Source organism: Aethalodelphis obliquidens, unplaced genomic scaffold, assembly GCF_003676395.1.
Source record: "Aethalodelphis obliquidens isolate GAN/ISIS:26980383/991018 unplaced genomic scaffold, ASM367639v1 scaffold1, whole genome shotgun sequence".
In the NCBI taxonomy this organism is placed as follows: domain Eukaryota; kingdom Metazoa; phylum Chordata; class Mammalia; order Artiodactyla; family Delphinidae; genus Aethalodelphis; species Aethalodelphis obliquidens.
Window position 1 is genome coordinate 66,002,049 of NW_020837945.1, and position 19,622 is coordinate 66,021,670.

At 41.4% G+C, this 19,622-nt stretch overlaps 1 protein-coding gene across 2 annotated transcripts in view; it reads right to left on the reverse strand.

Annotated features, from left to right (window-relative positions):
* The window catches only part of GPR156 (G protein-coupled receptor 156), a 93,841-nt gene that overhangs the window by 10,251 nt on the left and 63,968 nt on the right, over positions 1 to 19,622 (reverse strand). Inside the window, exons 4-8 of one of the 2 annotated variants that reach the window (XM_027105825.1) lie at positions 15,063 to 15,198; positions 14,733 to 14,843; positions 9,547 to 9,672; positions 8,449 to 8,544; positions 4,889 to 5,125 (exon numbers count right to left, since the gene is read on the reverse strand). In XM_027105825.1, coding sequence (XP_026961626.1) covers positions 4,889 to 5,125; positions 8,449 to 8,544; positions 9,547 to 9,672; positions 14,733 to 14,843; positions 15,063 to 15,198 — 706 coding nt within the window. The remainder of the gene's footprint in view (positions 1 to 4,888; positions 5,126 to 8,448; positions 8,545 to 9,546; positions 9,673 to 14,732; positions 14,844 to 15,062; positions 15,199 to 19,622) is intronic. The other variant, XM_027105832.1, reaches the window with a different exon arrangement.

The following is a 19,622-nucleotide window of genomic DNA, read 5'->3' on the forward strand; positions in this document are numbered from 1 at the left end:
AGAAGGAGCCGTGGATCGAAGAAAATGCAGGAAAATGCACGGAAACAGATTCTGCCCCAAAGTCCCCGGAAGCAACGCAGACCTACTAACAACTTGATTTCAGCCAAATGAGACCCATGTTAGATCTCTGACCTCCAGAACTATAAGGCATTAAATGTGTATTGTCTTAAGGCACTCTGTTTGTGGGAATTTGTTATAGCAGCAATAGGAAACCAAGCAGTGGGATTAAGTCTCGGGTCTTTAATGGGGTGCACTGGGGCCTTTAGAAGTTCACCCCATGTGCCTCTCTCACCTCCTGCCACTCTCCCCTTGTTTCAATTTGTGCTTCGAAAAGAGCAAAGGCTCATGGTGTTCCAAACACCTCCTCTTCTCTCTCATACCTCTCTGCCTCTGTCAGAGGGTTTCCCCCGTCGGAAATGCTACCCACTGCTCTTCCCCAGTCTGTGCTGTGAACATTTCTTACTCCTCATTCAAGGTGGGCCCAAGCACCTCATTTTCTGAGACGGTGTTACCGAGTTCCCAGACAGGCTGGGGTACCCCTTCCTTGACATCGTGTAACATCCTCAAACACTATAACACAAGGGTTATAAATCCTTTCATGTCAGCTCCCAACTAGACCTAGAGTGAGGCCGTGTGTTTAACTGCCTGTTCCCAACAGTTAATATTTGGATGGACAGATACATGGACAAATGAAGGAAGCTTTCCTTTAAAAAGCTCATCTGTCTGGTAAGGTGCTGAGACATTTACAGAGGACTATAAGGCAGAGTAGAAAGTCGTGAGTACCTTCCTGGAGGAGCAGATGAAACACTTGCAGGTTTAGAGGATAAAATAATGTCCTACCGCAGGACCCACCTGCCTCTCAGAGGTGGAGGGAGGGGTGTGTGTGTGTGGGAGGATGGGTCACATCTAAGTCACAAAAGCAGAGGCTGGCTCACTACTGGTGATGACCTCAGCGTTTGGCGTAAACACTTAGGCATTTCCTGAGGGCCTGTGGAGAATGCTACTTAGTCCACTTAGCTCTTCAGTCACATCGTCCATTTCACCCAGCTTTCTGGCACTGCCTACCTGCCCTTGAGGTGTCTGTGCCTTTGCTTTCATAAATCCCTCCCATCACAGTCCAGTTTGAAGGCTCAGTAGCAAGAAAGAAGCCTGCCTCCCTGCTCCCTTCCCTCTCCTTGTGGCTCTCCTCACACACTTCTCCAAATTCACTCAGCTATCCTACTGTCCTGGGAATATCCAGTCTCTGGTCTCACAGGGAGAATATTACTTCAACCAAAGGCCACAGAGTCAGAGGGGAAAATCAATTCAGGGGCACACAGAAAACCTGAAAAACCTCAGTTACTTTTACATTTTGAAAAACAATTTACCTCCTACACCTAGAATACAATTGACTATAAAATATATTTTTTTTGTTTCAGATCATGGTCAGTTCAAGAGGAGGAAAAGCATGAGAGAGAAAATAGAAAAGATACAGTATGAGAAAGGAAGCTCAAGACAGCTAGGAGGACTGAGATAGAGAGAAGGAAAGAGAAAGGCCAACACAGTCCATCTGCCCAGTTCCGGTACCCCAGCCCCAGTAATTCCATTTCCACTCCCGCTTCAACAAACCAAGTGCCTGTCCTTAGTTCAAACCCGGAAGCCAGATTCCAAGATGAACTTCATCTTGTATTTTTATGTCTGTGTATAAGATGGAAGTGCACCTAAATATCACTATGGTCCCAGGTCCTGAAGATTTAAACACGGAGGAAAGTGGAAATCTTGTGTCTGAGGCTTAGGATACAAGAGGGACAGAGGCGAGTGCGGGCGGAGAGAGGAAACCTAAGTAGGGCCACATCAGGGAGTTTACTGATTCACTCAATTTTCAGATGGAGGTCTTGTGTTAGATCAGGAAAGCTTTCTTCTAATAGTTCCTTGGTGATTACTTCTGCTCTAAATTATCTTGTTCTCTTTCAGAGACTCCTATTAGTTTTAAATCATATCCTTAGACCTGTTCTCCATATTTTCTAGTCTCTCATTTTTTTCCTGTGTCCTTGTTTTCTGTTTCCTTAAATTAACCCACTAATTCAGTATTTTGCCATGTCCAGCTGCCTATTCAATGCTTCTATTGGCGTTTTAAATTTAACACAATCTTTTTCATCCTTATTCAATATTTCATGATCTAAGATTATGTCGTTTTCATAATGGTTTGCTTTAGTCAAAGAGGGGCAATAACCTTTGAATCCTATTGATAAGACTAATCAGATACCTTCTAAAAACATTCTGTTTTACTTCAGAGGAAGGTAGCTTCTCTAATCTTCAGAAATCTGTGGTCCTTTTATTGTGAACTGCAGAATCTCTTCATAGATCCTTTCCCCCTGAATTCATAGTCTTCCGTGGGAAAAGCTATAGTTTCCTGGTATATAATAAATACATTCTCTTGGCTTCTCCCTCATCATCACAAGATGGCTGCCATAACTGCAAGCATCAAAAACATTCAAGATAGGAAGAAAGTAGAAGAGGCGACGCCAGCCACCCCCATAGCTTTTTTTTAGAAAGCAAAAACTTTCTCAGAAGCCTCCCAGAAAACCTTTGGTGTTCAAAACTGTGTTACATGGGTACACCTAGCTATAAGGGAGGCTGGCAAAGCAAGTGTTTAGCTCTTTCAGACTATATAGTAGAGATGAATTGAGGAACAAAGGTTTGGCAATGGGTGGGTGGGTTACCAATCAACAATGTTGGCCCCAGGGCCTAAGGAGTGGGCTTCCCAAAAGTCTCCTCTCCACTCTCTTTTACCCATCTCCCAGGGAGGAACAGCCCTGGCATTTCATAGCCCTTTTCTGCTACATCCCAGACAAATAAGACTCAGCTCTCAAAGGCTTCCTTCAATCCAGTTCTTATAACATTAAGATTCAACAAAAATTCCTCTAGTTTCTGGCTCAGAGGCAATGCCCATCCTTGATTTTTTTTTTTTTTTTTTTTTTGCGGTACATGGGCCTCTCACTGCTGTGGTCTCTCCCGTTGTGGAGCACAGGCTCCGGACACGCAGGCTCAGCAGCCATGGCTCACGGGCCCAGCTGCTCCGCAGCATGTGGGATCTCCCCGGACCGGGGCACGAACCTGTGTCCCCTGCATCGGCAGGCGGACTCTCAACCACTGCACCACCAGGGAAGCCCCCATCCTTGATTTTTAGTGCTGCTGCTACAGAGCTTTCCATATTTGTTCATCCTCTTGAGTATTTTAATGAGAATTTATGAAAGGGAAAAAAAGTAAAGGGCCTCTGCCTGTGTCATACTATCGTGCCCCAAAGTGCACTCTTCACTTTTATAAATACACTGCCACCCTCCATCAGGCAACACTTTAATTACTGGTTAGCTCCCTCATGGAGAAGTCATACATGGTCAACTGGTAACTGCACTGGGAATAAGGATAGGGTAGTAAGGGTGTCGTGGGATGAGGGAAGCCTTGGGAGGAAGAAAAAGAGAACTAGAAGGGACACAAAACAAGTGCTTAATGCCAAGCTCATTAACTTGGATGTATGTGGCTCAGTGGTACCCTGGGGTATAACGTGAATAATTTAACATCACTTTCCTTTCAGAGCTTATGGATTCCTTCACCTTTCTCTCTGACTCCCTTTCTTTCTGTTTGCTGTCTGGATATTTCTCCTTCTATCTTCCTCCCTTGTTTGATTTTTTCTTAATCCTCATAATAAGAAATACATTTTATTTTATTTTATTTTTTAACATCTTTATTGGAGTATAATTGCTTTACATTGTTGTGTTAGTTTCTGCTTTATAACAAAGTGAATCAGCTATACGTATACATATATCCCCACATCCCCTCCTTCTTGAGTCTCCCTCCCACCCTTCCTATCCCACCCCTCTAGGTGGTCACAAAGCACGGAGCTGATCTCCCTGTGCTATGCAGCTGCTTCCCACTAGCTAGCTATTTTACATTTGGTAGTGTATGTATGTCCATGCCACTCTCTCACTTTGTCTCAGCTTACCCTTCCCCCTCCCCGTATCCTCAAGTCCATTCTCTACGTCGGCGTCTTTATTCCTGTCCTGCCCCTAGGTTCTTCAGAACCTTTTTTTTTTTTAGATTCCATATATGTGTGTTAGCATACAGTATTTGTTTTTCTCTTTCTGACTTACTTCACTCTGTATGACAGACTCTAGGTCCATCCACCTCACTACAAATAACTCAATTCGTTTCCTTTTATGGCTAAGTACTATCCCATTGTATATATGTGCCACATCTTCTTTATCCATTCATCTGTCAATGGATACTTAGGTTGCTTCCATGTCCTGGCTACTGTAGATAGTGCTGCAATGAACATTGTGGTACATGACTCTTTTTGAATTATGGTTAAGAAATACATTTTAAATTTAGTTTTTACTTTTTCCTTATTGTAAAAAGAAAAGGAAGGTTCTACATTTTCCTCTTTTTATTAAAAAGAAAGAAAAGGCATTTTAAATTTCATAAAGACCCAAATGCACTTTTCTCTGAATGTGCAATTGCAAACAGGAAAGAAGGAAAGGTTCCTCACTGCCAGGCTAGTACAAGAAATGACATTATCAGGATGAAGGGGGAACTGGGGATGCATGCAGCAGACTGGAGGGTGGGTAGAAAAGCAGGTCTGTGAGGCACCCACCTGGGCAGAAGCGGGTGCCACTACTTGGCTACTCTGGTCAGCCCTCCTTACTGACCGGGAGCAGAGTGGCTGCTTCAGGACAGCGAGGAGGGAAGAACAGAGGGAGCCAGCTCACTAGCAACCCCACCTTCCTTCTGACTCTCTAATCAATGGCACCCAAAAGTCTCAGTAGGAAACAAAGTGAACAATTTATCACACCCAGCAAAGTCTCTGGAATGATGGGGTGGATCGGTCCTCCAAGTTCTCCCTAGAGCATACCTGGGGAATGAAGATGAAGCAGTTGATTGTGGTTGTGCAAACAAAGATACTTCCAGATGTGAGTCCATAGACCAGGTTGGGCCAGGAGTGCAAGTATCTGGTGACCACAAAAAGAAGCCCCGCAGCCAGCACCACGAGGTTGACCCCAACCATGATGGTTAAAGACTGATTCACAGGAGGAGAGCTGACATGGTCAGTCAAGCCAGCCAGGTAGGCCCCATAGAGCAGCAGCAGGCCCTGGACAAAGAGGAGAAGAACCGGAGGCTCAGAGAAGTGAAATATCAGGCTTGGGGTCCAAGAGCAGTAGGGTTGGGACCAATTTCCTCACCTGTAAAATAGGGATAATGATACCTACCTTAAAGGGTTGCTATGAGGAGGATTTACTAAGATAGCACTTGGGACTACCCTTAGGGTGGTCCCCTTACACCTCATGTATGCGTGATAAATTTCATTTTCCTCTCCTCTGAGAATTCGTTTATCAGAGGTCAGCAAGTCAGCCATCAGAGAGGACTCTGCCAGGATGAGGTACAGGATAGGATGATACATGCAGGTAGGAGCCCTACAGAAAGGACTGCCAGGCACTGGGAGGGCAAGGGGCGCACCCTGCTGCTGTGTGCTTCTGCACTGCATGGAGCTGAGGGGCATGCAGAAGCTGAAATAGCCCTGTGGTCCCCTTGTCAAGCCATGTGCCACGGCAGGGGAAGCACTGGAGGAAGGGGCTCTTTTTTCTAATGCTCCCAAAGGCACCATCTGCTTGCCAAGCCCTGCACCTGCAAGACTGCATCTGCCCGGAAGGGATGCCTTTTTCTAATTCACACAAAGGATCTCTATAGGCTAGCAGCAGCTCTGTGCCAGTGGGTGTTTATGGGAGACGAAGAGTGAAAAAAGAAGAGAACAAAGGCAGGCTGGGACCTGGACAGGACCGTGGGACAGACACAGGCAGCAAAGGCCTCATCTATACCCTTCACCCTCTTTGTGACATTCCCTGCCCCGCCCCCCCAGAACCCAGGGCCCTATTCTTTCCTCTTTGTCATGAATGTAAACCCGCTCTCAGATTTCTCATTTGTACTACACAGAAAATGGCTCACAGCTTCTTAAAGTGCTGCCTCTCCTAGAAGGAGCTACATTTAAACAGAAATCAAAGCTTTAATCAATAATACATAATATATAGATTCAACGTATGTTCGCCAGATTCGGGGCAAAGCTCTGTGCTGGGGTAGGTGTAGGGCAGGAAGCAGTGTTGCCAAGTGGAAGTCATGGTTCTGGCTTTTAAGAAGCTCAGTCTGGTTGGGAGATTTAAGGCAAGCACCCAAATATCAATGTTTTATGACACAGGATATGAAGCTGCCACGGGGGATGAGGTGGGGTGGGAACTACAGGGACTCAGAGTGAGAACTAATAATTAAAGTAAGGTCAGGTATCAGCAGGGTACCTGCCAGTGGCCCTGAAATCACACGATCTGACCAACTTCATCTGCAGGGATGGCCCTTAAGACAACTGTTTGGAGGACTGGCTGTGCCTACAGTGAAGGAGTAAGCACAGCAGGGATGCTGTCTGGGTGCCCCGAATGCTCAGTGTCCCAAAGGGGGCCAAATGTGGCCGCCCTGAGATCGTCAATGACTAGAGGACATACAAGTCAGCAGGCCAGTGGGGCCTGACTTTTGGATAACTGACGCCATCAGGCAGCATTTGGCAGAGTTAGATCATTAGTAATTTAATCAAAGGCAAATAAAATTAATTCTATGATTCTGAAATGCTCAAATCTGATTCTATTAAAATGCTTTAACTCCATTAAAATTCTTTCCAAAAGTGAATCAGGTGTGAATAAAGCATCTATACACGCATGACTCGTGTCTGAGTGAATCACATCTGATATTTGTGTGTCATTCGCCCTCACTGCTGAGAAGCGTGGGGTGGCGGTCCGGGGACTTAATGTGCAAATTTGGGGTCCTCCTCAGGAGCTGCCCGAACAGGGAGCCCATGGGGGCCTGGCTCAGTCACCTTCCTGATGGCTCAGCACTCTTTCCCCTTTTTCTTTCTTTGTCCTATAGAAAGATATTGCAGTGAAATAAAATGGAAATGGGATTATATAAAAGGCAATGGAGAAAATAAATCAAGTTGACTTGCAGAGGGAGTTGCTATGGGGGAAGTGCTGAGTTTCTGTGCCGGGAAGGACGTGCTCTTCTACAGGGGCTCGAAGAATGGGAAAGGCACTGCGCTTTCAAAACTGTCTGGGGGCAGGGGTGGGCAGTGGAAGATTAATAATAAAAGCATCTAACATGTATTTAGCTCTTACTATGGGCCAGGAGTGAACGAAAACTCAACATGCATTAATCCTTTCAAAACTCAGACCCCTTCTGAGAGGATGTTATCATCATCCCCATTTCACGTATGAAGGAATCGAAGCTCAGGGAGGTCAAATGAGGTTCAGGGTCAGCTAGGAAGGGGCTGAGTCATTATTCAAACCCTGCCTGTTCTGTCATATTTTGAAACTCATTTTCTTAACCACTAGTAAGAAACTAGAGATCAAAAGCTATTCACTTCCTACCATTTTCTCTTAAAGATACTTCTATCAAAGTAATACATGCACATGGTTAAAAAGCAACATTTCCCTGTCCCAGCCCTGCCCATCCTCAGGCCTATTTCTCAGAAGCAACCACTTGAACACTTTCCTAGTGGTGAAGTGAGTCAAGTTTACCTTTAGAGGCCATCTATTTCTACAAGACCTCCTTTTCCTCTGCCAGCAATCAATCAACCAGGCCCCTCTCTCCTAATACTCAACAGGTAGCCTCCTGCCATGCAGGGCTCGCCTGTTCATTGAAACAGACCTGCCCTATGCCACTCCCCCCCTCCCCCGCCCCAAGCCAGATTCTCTGTCCCTCCAAGTTGAAAACCAGCTAACAGGATAGTTGGTTCTCCTTTAGTGCCCTGTATAGTATCCTGTACCCTCTAGAACAAATATCCTCCTTTTGCCATCTAACAGAGATAAATGAGTCGAATGATGGGAGATTCAGGGCAGTATAGGAGACACTTTGAGGCAGCTGGAACCACTCAAAGGACACCATGGATGTTCCCATTTGTCTTAGGGCCAACCATGCTTCCAATCAGAGCAAGAAAGTTAGGCAAGTGGAAGGCAGCAGGTTACCTTGACACAAATCTTGAAGAAAGACCCAAGAGGAGTAATAAGGGCACTTAAGAGAATAGGTTAAGCTGGCTAGAATGTCTCCTTATAATTCCCGTTGCAGGTAGTTGGGGAGAAAACTGGTATTGACAAATCAATGAAAAAACCAGACCAAGAAATGGGAGAAACAGTGGGTGAATTCCACATGATTTGGGGGAGGACTCAATGAGGGAGTCCAAAGATTTGGAAACGTGACCCTCAAAACAAATAGAGTACAGCAATAATAAGGCTCATGGCTTTGAGATGTATGCATCAATAGAGGTCTCTTCTGATTTCAATACTCTTTGCAGAAATCACCTCGTTAATTCCTATAATTCCTCTTTATATCCATTTTGTTGGTAACAGAGAGATAGTATCCCCAGGAGATGAAGTTACCAACCTTGCATCCCAAAACGAGAGCAATCCAGACATCAGGGTACCGGGAAGCACAGAAGTGTGTGCTAGTCAGAGAGCAGGACACGTCTCTACCTGTCACCTAGAAGGGACACAGAGTCAGGACTGAGGGCACCCACAGTTACCAGGAACACACATACACAGCAGATCTTTGTAAACATTCTAGTTTGTGAAATCCTCTATAGCATATAATTTCTCCCTTAATATGTAAAAACTATACCATTTAGGTGACTCCATTAGAATCTAAATGAGAGTAACCATGAGTTGCAGGAAAAGACGACAAAGTTGGGCTGACATGTGGATTCTTGGTGCCAGCAGGGCTTACCCCTGTTATGTGCTTTGCTACCACAGTGATTCAGATTAGTGCATCAGCAAAATTACAAATTATTTCACATCCTCTTTCTGCTATTTGTTAACAGCTGAAACCTTCAATATTGACTCTGCACTGTCAAGATTCCCCTGTATTCCTCAGCTCCTTTGTTAGGCTGGAGATATAATGCTTCCTATTAATTGAACACTATATACTGGGCACAGTTGAGTCCTTTACCTGCATTGTTTCCCTTAATCTTCACCACAGCCCTATGAAATAGGTAGTATTATTATCTCCATTTTACCTATGAGGAAATAGAGACTTAGACAGGTTAAAAAACTTTCCCAAGGCTGGTAAGTGGTAGAGCTGGGATTTGAATTGGGGTTGACTAACTCCAAAGAACACCTCAAAATACTACCTTTACCTTTCAACAGTTAGGGTAAAGAAGCTCTCTATAGCTGAAAACTCTCATTACTGATAAGGTGGAAGCAGAGATAACTGCCAGGCAGATCTCTGTCTGCTGCCATCTCAGCGGTTGCTGCTGGAAAACACTTGGGGCGGGAGGAGCAGTGGGAGAGGAGCAGACCCTGCAGACAAGGGGCAGGTGTTCATGGTGGCCACAGCTCCTGACTCGCCAGCCTCTTTGGGTCATTTATCTTCTCGTTGGGAGGATGTCCACACAGTGAACGCTACTGGGAGAATGACTCCCGTGTACCCACAGAAGCCAGTCCCTCCAGTTCGGGAACTAGATTCTCCAGGGATTGGGCCCCTCACCGTCATACTGACACTGAGAATCTGGAGGCACCGGATGGGATCAGTCAGCACCCACGTCATGAGCAGGATCACATCTGCTACCACCAGGGCTGCCACCAACCCCAGGAGCTGCAGGTCTTTGATTATCTGCAAAAGAGTCAAGGTCATAACTTTCCTTTGCTCACTGGCTATACAACACAGGGGCTAGAGTGTCCTATGTGCTCTGAGATAAAGGCTCCAGGGTTAACCTTCCAAAGGGGCTTCAAATCCAGCCATCAAAGATGAAACAGACACTAAACACATGCAATGACTTCTATGTGCATATCATCATTAGCACCATTACACATTTTCATTTGTTTGTCCCTTCCATATCCTGCCTTTTCCCACAAAGGATTCAAGGGATATTATAAAATAAATACACTATTATTTCTATATGTTTATATAGCACATAGATAGATGTGGAAAATTTTACATAAAACTATTAACAACCATTAACCTGGAGGGTCAGACTGAGAGATGATGGTGGTGGAGGAGAGATTACTAGCATTTTCTTTAAACATATGTGAAGCATTTGACTTAATACAAAAAGAATGTGTTATTTTTGTGGTTACAAAAATAAGATTTAAAAAAATGTATGCAGCAACAGGATGAAAAATATTAAGGAAAGAGACAATAAGGAGAATTATGATGAATGCTCAGGTGAGGAGAGCACATACCATTCAAGAATTGGGGCAGAAACATGGGTCTGCATTTTTGACAACCAATGAAAAGAAGGAAGCACAACTAATTACATGATTCATGGTGTTTGTAAGATAAAAACAAATCAGTTGCTGAGCCAAAATGCTCCAAACCAGTGATAAGGAGAAAATCTTCAAATCAACTAGCAAAAAATGACACAGTATGTACAGCGGAACGAAGATAAGGAAGACATCAGATTTCTCATGAGATACAAGGACAAGTGAGAAAACAGTAGAGGGAAATCTTCAACTAAAGAAAATAAAATATCAACCTAGAATCTTATATCCAGAAAAAATATCTTTCAAAAATAAAGGTGAAATAAGGACTTTTTCAGATAAACAAAAGCCAAAAGAATTCAGCATTAGCACACTTGCATGAGAATGTTAGATATCCTTGAAGTAAAAGGAAAATAATACCAGATGAATATAGGGATCTATACGAGGAAATTAAGAGCTCTGGAAATGTTAACTTCATAGAAAAATATATGATTGATATTTACTATTTAAATATCTTTAAAACATAACTGATTGTTTAAACAAAAATTAATAACAATTGTGTGGGGCTTGTAACATATGTAAAAGTAAAAACAACACAAAGATTGGAGAGTGGGGAACTGGAAGCACACTATTGTAAATGAAATACTTATGCCATAAGTAAATGCCAATTATATAATTATACACAAACTCTTCCAGAAATTGAATTGGAGGGAATACTTCCCAATTCATTCTACAAGGCTGCCATTACCCTGTTAGAAAACCAGAAAAAGATTTTATAAGAAAAGAAAGCTGCAGAGCAACATACCTTAAGAACATGAACACAAACATTATAAACAAAATTTTATGAAAATGAATCCAACAATATAAGAGGGTAATACATAATGACCAAGTGGAGTTTGTTTCAGGAATGCAAGGTTGGTTTAAGATCCTAAAATCATTTAATGTAATTCACCATATGAGCAAGCTAAAAATGAAAAAATCATACGATTAACAGATACAGAAAATACATTTGACAAAACCCAACATTAATTCTTTATAGACTCTCAGTAAAATAGGAATAGAAGGGAACTTCCACAGTTAGATAAAGGGCATCTATGATAAAACTACAGCTAACATCATTCTTAGTTTTGACTAAGATAGGATGTTTTCCCCATATGATCAAGAACAACTCAAGGATGTCTGCTCTCAGCACTTCTATTGAACACTGTACTGGTGTTTCTAGCCAGTGACATCATACAAGATTGAAAAGAAAATTTCTTTTACAGAAGATATGAATCTATATAGAAAATTTGATGGAATCTGCACAAAAGCTACTAGAACTAATAAGTAGTTTTGCAAGATTGCAGCATGTAAGATCAGCTTACAAAAATCAATTGTATTTCTATATATTAGCAACAAAAAATTGGAAAGTGAAATAAAAAACAGTAACATGTATAATAGCATAAAAAATAAAATACTTAGGAATAAATTTGATAAAAGATATGAAAGACCTCCACTGAAAACTACAAAAAAATTGCTGAGAGAAATTAGAAAGGACCTAAATATATGAAGAATTATACTGTGTTCATGGGTTAAAAGACACAACATTGTTAAGAAATCAGGTCTCCACAATTTGATCTACAGATTCAACACAACCTCAATCAAAATCTCAGCAAAAAATTCGCAGAAATTGGCAAACTGATTAAAAAATTCATATGGAAATTCAAAGGACCTAGATTAGCCAAAACAACACTGAAAGAGAAGAACTAATACTCCTTGACTCAAGATTTAACATAGGACTTCCCTGGTGGCACAGTGGTCAAGAATCCGCCTGCCAATGCAGGGGACACAAGTTTGAGCCCTGGTCTAGGAAGATCCCACATGCCACAGAGCAACTAAGCCCGTGCGCCACAACTACTGAGCCCGCGTGCCACAACTACTGAAGACCATGCACCTAGAGCCTGTGCTCCGCAACAAGAGAAGCCACCGCAATGAGAAGCCTATGCACCACAATGAAGAGTAGCCCCCGCTTGCCACAACTACAGAAAGCCCGTGCACAGCAATGAAGACCCAACACAGCCAAAAATAAATTAAAAAAAAAATGATTTAACATAAAGCTACAGTAATATGGTATTGGTGTCAAAATAAACAATGACATCAATGAAACAGATTCAACAAAGGTGCAAAGGTGAAGAAGGGACACTCTTTTCAACAAATGGTGTCAGAACAATTGGATATCCATATATAAAAAATGAACTTCAATCCACAGATCACATCATATTTCAAAATTAACTCAAAATAAATCATAGACCTAAATGTAAAAACAAAAACTAAAACGTCTAGAAGTAAACATAGGAGAAAAACTTTTGGGGCCTTGGGTTAGGCAAAAGTTTCTTAGATCTGATACCAAAAACATGATCCATTAAAGAACAAAGTAGTAAACTGGACTTCATCAGAATTAGAAACATCTTCTTTGTGAAAGACATTCTTAAGTGAATGAAAAGTCACAAACTGGAAGAAAATCTTTATTTGATAAAGGACTGTATCTGGAACATAAAAAGAACCCTCAAAACGCAATAATAAGAAAACAAACAATTAAATTAAAAAATAGGTGAGAGATTTGAGCAGATACTTCACCAAAGAAGGTATATGGATGGCAAGTAAGCATATAAAAAGATGCTCAACACTGAATCAGGGAAATGCAAATTAAAACACAATGAGAATCTACCATACATACCTATTAGAATGATCAACGTAAAAATGACCAACCAAGTCTAATGTTGGGAAGGATGTGGAGGAAAGGGACTCATACACTTTTGGTGGGAATGTAAAATGGTACAACCACTTTGGAAAACAGTCATGCAATTTCTTTAAAAGGTAAACATATACCTACCATATGATCCAATCATTCTACGCTTAGGTTTTTTTTTTTTTTTTTTTGCGGTACGCGGGCCTCTTACTGCTGGGCCTCTCGCGTTGTGGAGCACAGGCTCCGGACGCGCAGGCTCAGCGGCCATGGCTCACGGGCCCAGCCGCTCCACGGCATGTGGGATCTTCCCGGACCGGGGCACGAACCCGTGTCCCCTGCATCGGTAGGCGGACTCTCAACCACTGTGCCACCAGGGAAGCCCCTAGGCTTAGGTTTTTAACCAAGAGAAATGAAAGCATATGTCTACACAAAGACCTGTACACAAACATTCATAGCAGTTTTATTTTTATAGCCCCAAACTGGAAACAAACCCAAACATCCATCAATAGGTGAATGTATAAACCAACTGTAGTTACATCTACACATTGGAAAATTACTTAGCAATAAAAAGAAAACCACTGATGCAAGTAACAACATAGATGAATCTCAAAATAATTATGCCAAGTAAAAGAAAGATAAAAAAATACATACTATATAATTCCATTTATATAAAATTCTGGAAAATGCAAACTAATCTATAGTAACAGAAAGCAGGTCAATGGTTGCCTGGGGACAGGGACAGGGGATGTAAGAATTGGACAGGAGAGGGAGATGACAAGGGTGCATGAGGAAACTTGTAGATAATATCCCACATTTCACAGTGTATACATATGTCAAAACATATCAAACAGTAAATATATGCAGTTCATTGGATGTCAATTATACCTCAATAAAGCTATTTTTAAAAAAAGGAATTAGTGTTCTAGAGGAATGAATGAACTTACTGTCCTTTAGACAAACTTTTTCATATGTATGGTTACTCACAGTGGAGCTTTTGATAAATATTCACCACAATTTAATAATGTTTGCTAAAAAAAAAAAGTCCTGTCAGTCCAGAGAAGTAAACTCCAACTGAGTAATATGTTAGGTCTGGGCAGGGCCTACATAGACAAAGCGTTTGATGATCAGGCTTTGAGGTGTGGGCAGCTCTATCAGGAAACCTGATAAAATGGGGGAATGTGGTTAGGATGACACCTGATGTCAGGCACATGTAGGTGGTCTGGCTGCCACATAGCTTCTAGGGTTGATTCTGTCTGCTGAAATGGGTATGCTCTTCCTTGCTCACTGCTCCAGGCTCATCCTTCTTAGTGCAGAGAATGGCCTTCTTAAATGGAAAAGAATCAGGCTCCAGAGAGGGAAATAACTGCTTATCTGCTATAGCTTCTCTGTAATCACTCTCCCTCTGTCCACTTTCAGCTCACACCTGTGCCAAGCAACAGCCTCTCTGGGCATATTGCTCTCCCTCAAACTGGTGCCAGATATGGGCCAGCTCACACATCCCCCAGAGCAGTACCGGGGCCTGGGGTGCATATGAAGCAGAACCTTTGTTTAAAGACCTATATCCCAATAGCACTGACACCGGCCATGTGACTCCAAGGTTTGAAGTAAGGAACTTCAAAGGAGCAGGAACTTCAGGTCATCATAAAAGGGCCAGACCCAGTAATCTGGCACAAGTTTCTCTAGCTTTTAACCAGTAGTAGAGCTGCTGTCTGTGATCAAGCACTGTGTACTTGTTGCCTACTCACCACTCTCTTGTCTGGAACCCTCTGGGTAAACACCTTGTAGAGTCGCCAGCTCTTTCCCAGAATGGGGCCAAACACAAGGGAGGTCCCAATGCACAACATGGACAGTCTTACCTATAGGCGGAAAGGGACAGAAGCAAGAGGCAGGGGAGAATCCTTTGTGGTTCTCCATACATTCTGATCTGTAAAGCCTCAGTCCACAGAGGACCTGGGGCAGAAAGTGGACCTCACTGACTCAGCGTTCCAGGGATTGCCTCTGAAAGTGCCCACAGCAAGGATAAATGTAACCACCACCCGCATCATATTCAAAACAAAATTGAAGACTTCACCTACCTGAATGAGAGTTTCCATTGACCTTCCTGCTAAAGCACCTTGATGGTGAATCCCAAAGAGGTAAGCGCTACTGTAAGTCAGACAACTGCCCAATAAGGTCACAATGTTCAGATTGGGACTGGACATCTTCACAATCCTATAGGAAACCAGGAAGAAAGATACCTACAGTCATGTCATTTGCCCTGGGAGTGGGCCAGAATAATCTCCAATGCAGCCTCAGAGTAAAAGGCCATAGGGAAGAAACCACTTTACAAATCTGTGAAAAATTTAAATAAAATTTTTTAAAAATTAAATAAATATGACTTATTTAAATTTATTTTCAAAAAGAACTAAACTCTGGTATTTCTTGCTTGTATAAACTCCAAGTCTTTTAAAAGAAGGTCACTTCCTTTTTAGGTGGTATCAGAGAAGAGTTAGCATTTTTCCATGAAGTTTATGGTTGCTAAGAGACTGCTCTATGCAGCCTAGTGAATAAATAACTAGCAGGTAGATACCTAAAGAGATACAGTTTGGAGCCTTTAAAAATGCGTTGTAAGGTAAACTACTATTTGAAAAAAACAGACAAAGATACCACAAAAAAAGAAAATTACAGGCCAATATCACTAATAAACATAGACGCAAAAATCCTCAACAAAACATTAGCAAATCGAATCCATCAATACTTTAAAAGGATCATACACCATGATCAAGGGGGATTTATCCCAGGGATTTTTCAATATCCGCAAATCCATCAGTGTGATACACCACACCAACAAACTGAACAATAAAAACCATACGATCATCTTAATAGATGCAGAAAAGGCTTTTGATAAAATTCAACAGCCATTTATGATAAAAACTCTCCAGAAAGTGGGCATAGAGGGAACCTACCTCAACATAATAAAGGCCATATATGACAAACCCACAGCTAACATCATACTCAGGAGTGAAAAGCTGAAAGCATTTCCTCTAAGATCAGACAAGGATGGCCACTCTCACCACTTTTATTCAACATACTTTTGGAAGTCCTAGCCACAGCAATCAGAGAAGAAAAACAAATAAAAGGAATCCAAGTTGGAAAAGAAGAAATAAAACTGTCACTGTTTGCAGATGACATGATACTATACATAGAAAATCCTAAAGATGCTACCAGAAAACTACTAGAGCTCATCAATGATTTTGGTAAAGTTGCAGGATACAGAATTAATACACAGAAATCTATTACATTTCTATACACTAACAATGAAAGATAAGAAAGAAAAATTAAGGAAACAATCCCATTTACCATTGCATCAAAAAGAATAAAATATCTAGGAATAAGCCTACCTAAGAAGGCAAAAGACATGTACTCCAAAAACTATAAGACACTGATGAAAGAAATCAAAGATGACACAAATAGAAAGATGTACTGTGTTCTCGGACTGGCAGAATCAATATTGTCAAAATGACTATACTGCCCAAGGCAATCTACAGATTTAATGCAATCCCTATCAAATCACCAATGGCATTTTTCACAGAACTAGAATTTTTTTTTTTTTAATTTGTATGGAAACACGAAAGACCCTGAATAGCCAAAGCAATCTCGAGAAAGAAAAATGGAGCTGCAGGAATCAGGCTCCCTGACTTTAGACCATACTACAAAGCTATGGTCCTCAAAACAGTATGATACTGGCACAAAAACAGAAATATAGATCAATGGGACAGGATAGAAAGCTCAGAAATAAACCCACACACATATGGTCAATTAATGACATGACAGAGGAGGCAAGAATATACAATGGATATACACCCTCTTCAATGGGTGATGCTAGGAAAACTGGACAGCTACATGTAAAAGAATGAAATTAGAACATTCTCTAACACCACACACAAAAATAAACTCAAATGGATTAAAGACCTAAATGTAAAACCGAGTATCATAAAACTCCTCAAGGAAAACATAGAACACTCTTTGACTTAAATCACAGCAATATCTTTTTGCATCCATCTCCTAGAGTAATGGAAAGAAAAAGAAAGGAAACAAATGGGATCAAATTAAACTTAAATGGTTTTTCACAACAAAGGAAACCATAAACAAAACAAAAAAGACAACCTACAGAATGGGAGGAAATATTTGCACATGATGCGACCAACAAGGGATTAATCTCCAAACTATACAAATACCTCATACGGATCAATAACAACAACAACAACAAAAACCAAACAACACAATAAAAAAATGGGCAGAAGATCTAAATAGACATTTCTCTAGAGAAGACATACAGATGGCCAAAAGGCACATGAAAAGATGCTCAACATCGCTAATTCTTAGAGAAATGCAAATCAAAACTACAATGCGGTTATCACCTCACATCAGTCAGAACGGCTATCATCAAAAAGTCTACAAATAATAAATGCTGGAGAGGGTATGGAGAAAAAGGAACCCTCCTACAGTTGGTGAGAATGTAAATTGATACAGCCACTATGGAGAACAGTATGGAGGTTCCTTAAGAAACTAAAAATAGAGCTACCATATGATCCTGCAATACCACTCCTGGGCATATATCTGGAGAAAACCATAATTTGAAAAGATACATGCACCCCAGTGCTCACTGCAGCACTATTTACAATAGCCAGGACATGGAAGCAACCTAAATTTCCATTGGCAGGTGAATGGATAAAGAAGATGTGGTATGTATATACGATGGAATGTTAGTCAGCCATAAAAAAGAATGAAGTAATGCCATTTGCAGCAACATGGCTGGACCTAGATTATCATACTAAGTGACGTAAACCAGACAGAGAAAGACAAATATCATATGATATCACTTATATATGGAATCCAATTAAAAATGATGCAAACGAACTTATACACAAAACAGAAATAGACCCACAGACATAGAAAACAAATTTATGGTTACCAAAAGGGAAAGGTGGGGAGGGATGAATTAGGAGTTTGGGATTAGCATATACACACTACTATATATAAAACAGATAACCAACAAGGACCTACTGTATAGCATAGAGATCTATACTCAATATTTTGTGATAACCTATAAGGGAAAAGAATCTGGAAAAGAATATATATAATACATATATTAATATATACATGTATGTATAACTGAATCACTTTGCTGTACACCTGAAACTAACACAACATTGTAAATCAACTATACTTCAATAAAAAAATAAAATTAAAAAATAAAATAAAATGAGCTGTAAGGTAAACTACTTTCTGACAAAACTTTGGGGAATTTTTCATCCACTATTTACTTTATTTGACATGTAAATTGTTTTCCTCTCTCTGTTTGACCAAGAGAGGAAGAGAAAGCAGGGATTGAAAGCAGGAAATTTGGGAAGGGTTGTTTCTTAAGTGATTTTTAAATGAGGTTATAGAGCACTTTGAAGATTATAGGGAAATGTGGACAATCACAGTCTGACACAAATCCTGGGCACCAGTAGAGGCTTGGGACAAGGCAGAAATGTGTGAATTGGTTAACCTAAGGGGAAAAGCAGGTTTACATTGGACTGTGATTGATAACAATTAAGAAATAAAAATAACTAGTAACAGTTAAGAAGTAATGTAACTGTACTTAAGAGTTTTAGTCTAAATAGTGTATTCTGCATAAATGCAATATTTATACAACTAGTCATTTGGTAATTATACCTATACGTTTATTTTTTTCTTAAACTCACCTAAATTTTCTTTAATGAATGAATGAATTAATTAATTATGGCTGCATTGGGTCTTTGTTGCTACGCGCGGGCTTTCTCTAGCTGCGGCAAGCGGGGGCTACTCTCCATTGCGGCGTGTGGGCTTCTCATCGTGGTGGCTTCTCTTGTTGCAGAGCACGGGCTCTAGGCGTGCGGGCTTCAGTAGTTGTGGCACATGAGCTCAGTAGTTGTGGCTCGTGGGCTCTAGAGCGCAGGCTCAGTAGTTGTGGCGCATGAGCTTAGCTGCTCCACGGGATCTAAGGGAAGATGTGGGATCTTCCTGGACCAGGGCTCGAACCTGTGTCCCCTGCACTGGCAGGCGGATTCTTAACCACTGCGTCACCAGGGAAGTTCCCTATATGTTTATTTTTAAATAGTAACAAAGGGGGAAAGCATTCTTATCTATGTACCTGGATTACCTGGCTGACCACCTTAAAGGCCAGAGCGAAGGCAAAACCAGCTACTTAGTACAGCCTACTTTAAAGACAGGCAACATACCTAGGAGGCATTAAACAAACAGTTTGGCAATGCTGTACTTAGAACCATCACAACCACCATCGGCCCAGCTTGATTACTTCATAGCCGGCAACATAATTACGTCCACACATACAAGAACACCAAACCTCTGCCTGCGACTCAGGCCCCAAGTACAGTCACCGTAAGCCAATGAGTCCAGCTGAGCCTTACCTAGTCTTGGAGCAAAAATCTTGATTTTTTTTCTCTTCCTCTAAAAGTGAGAACAACTGCCTTGTAAAATGGGGATAATAATAATACACGCTCCCATCCTGCCCAAACCAAAGAGTTGTGAGGATTCAAAGGGGCAATGTAGCCAGTGTGTGGCACAGGGCCCAGCATGTAGCAAGCATGTTGCAAGCATGTTGCCAACAC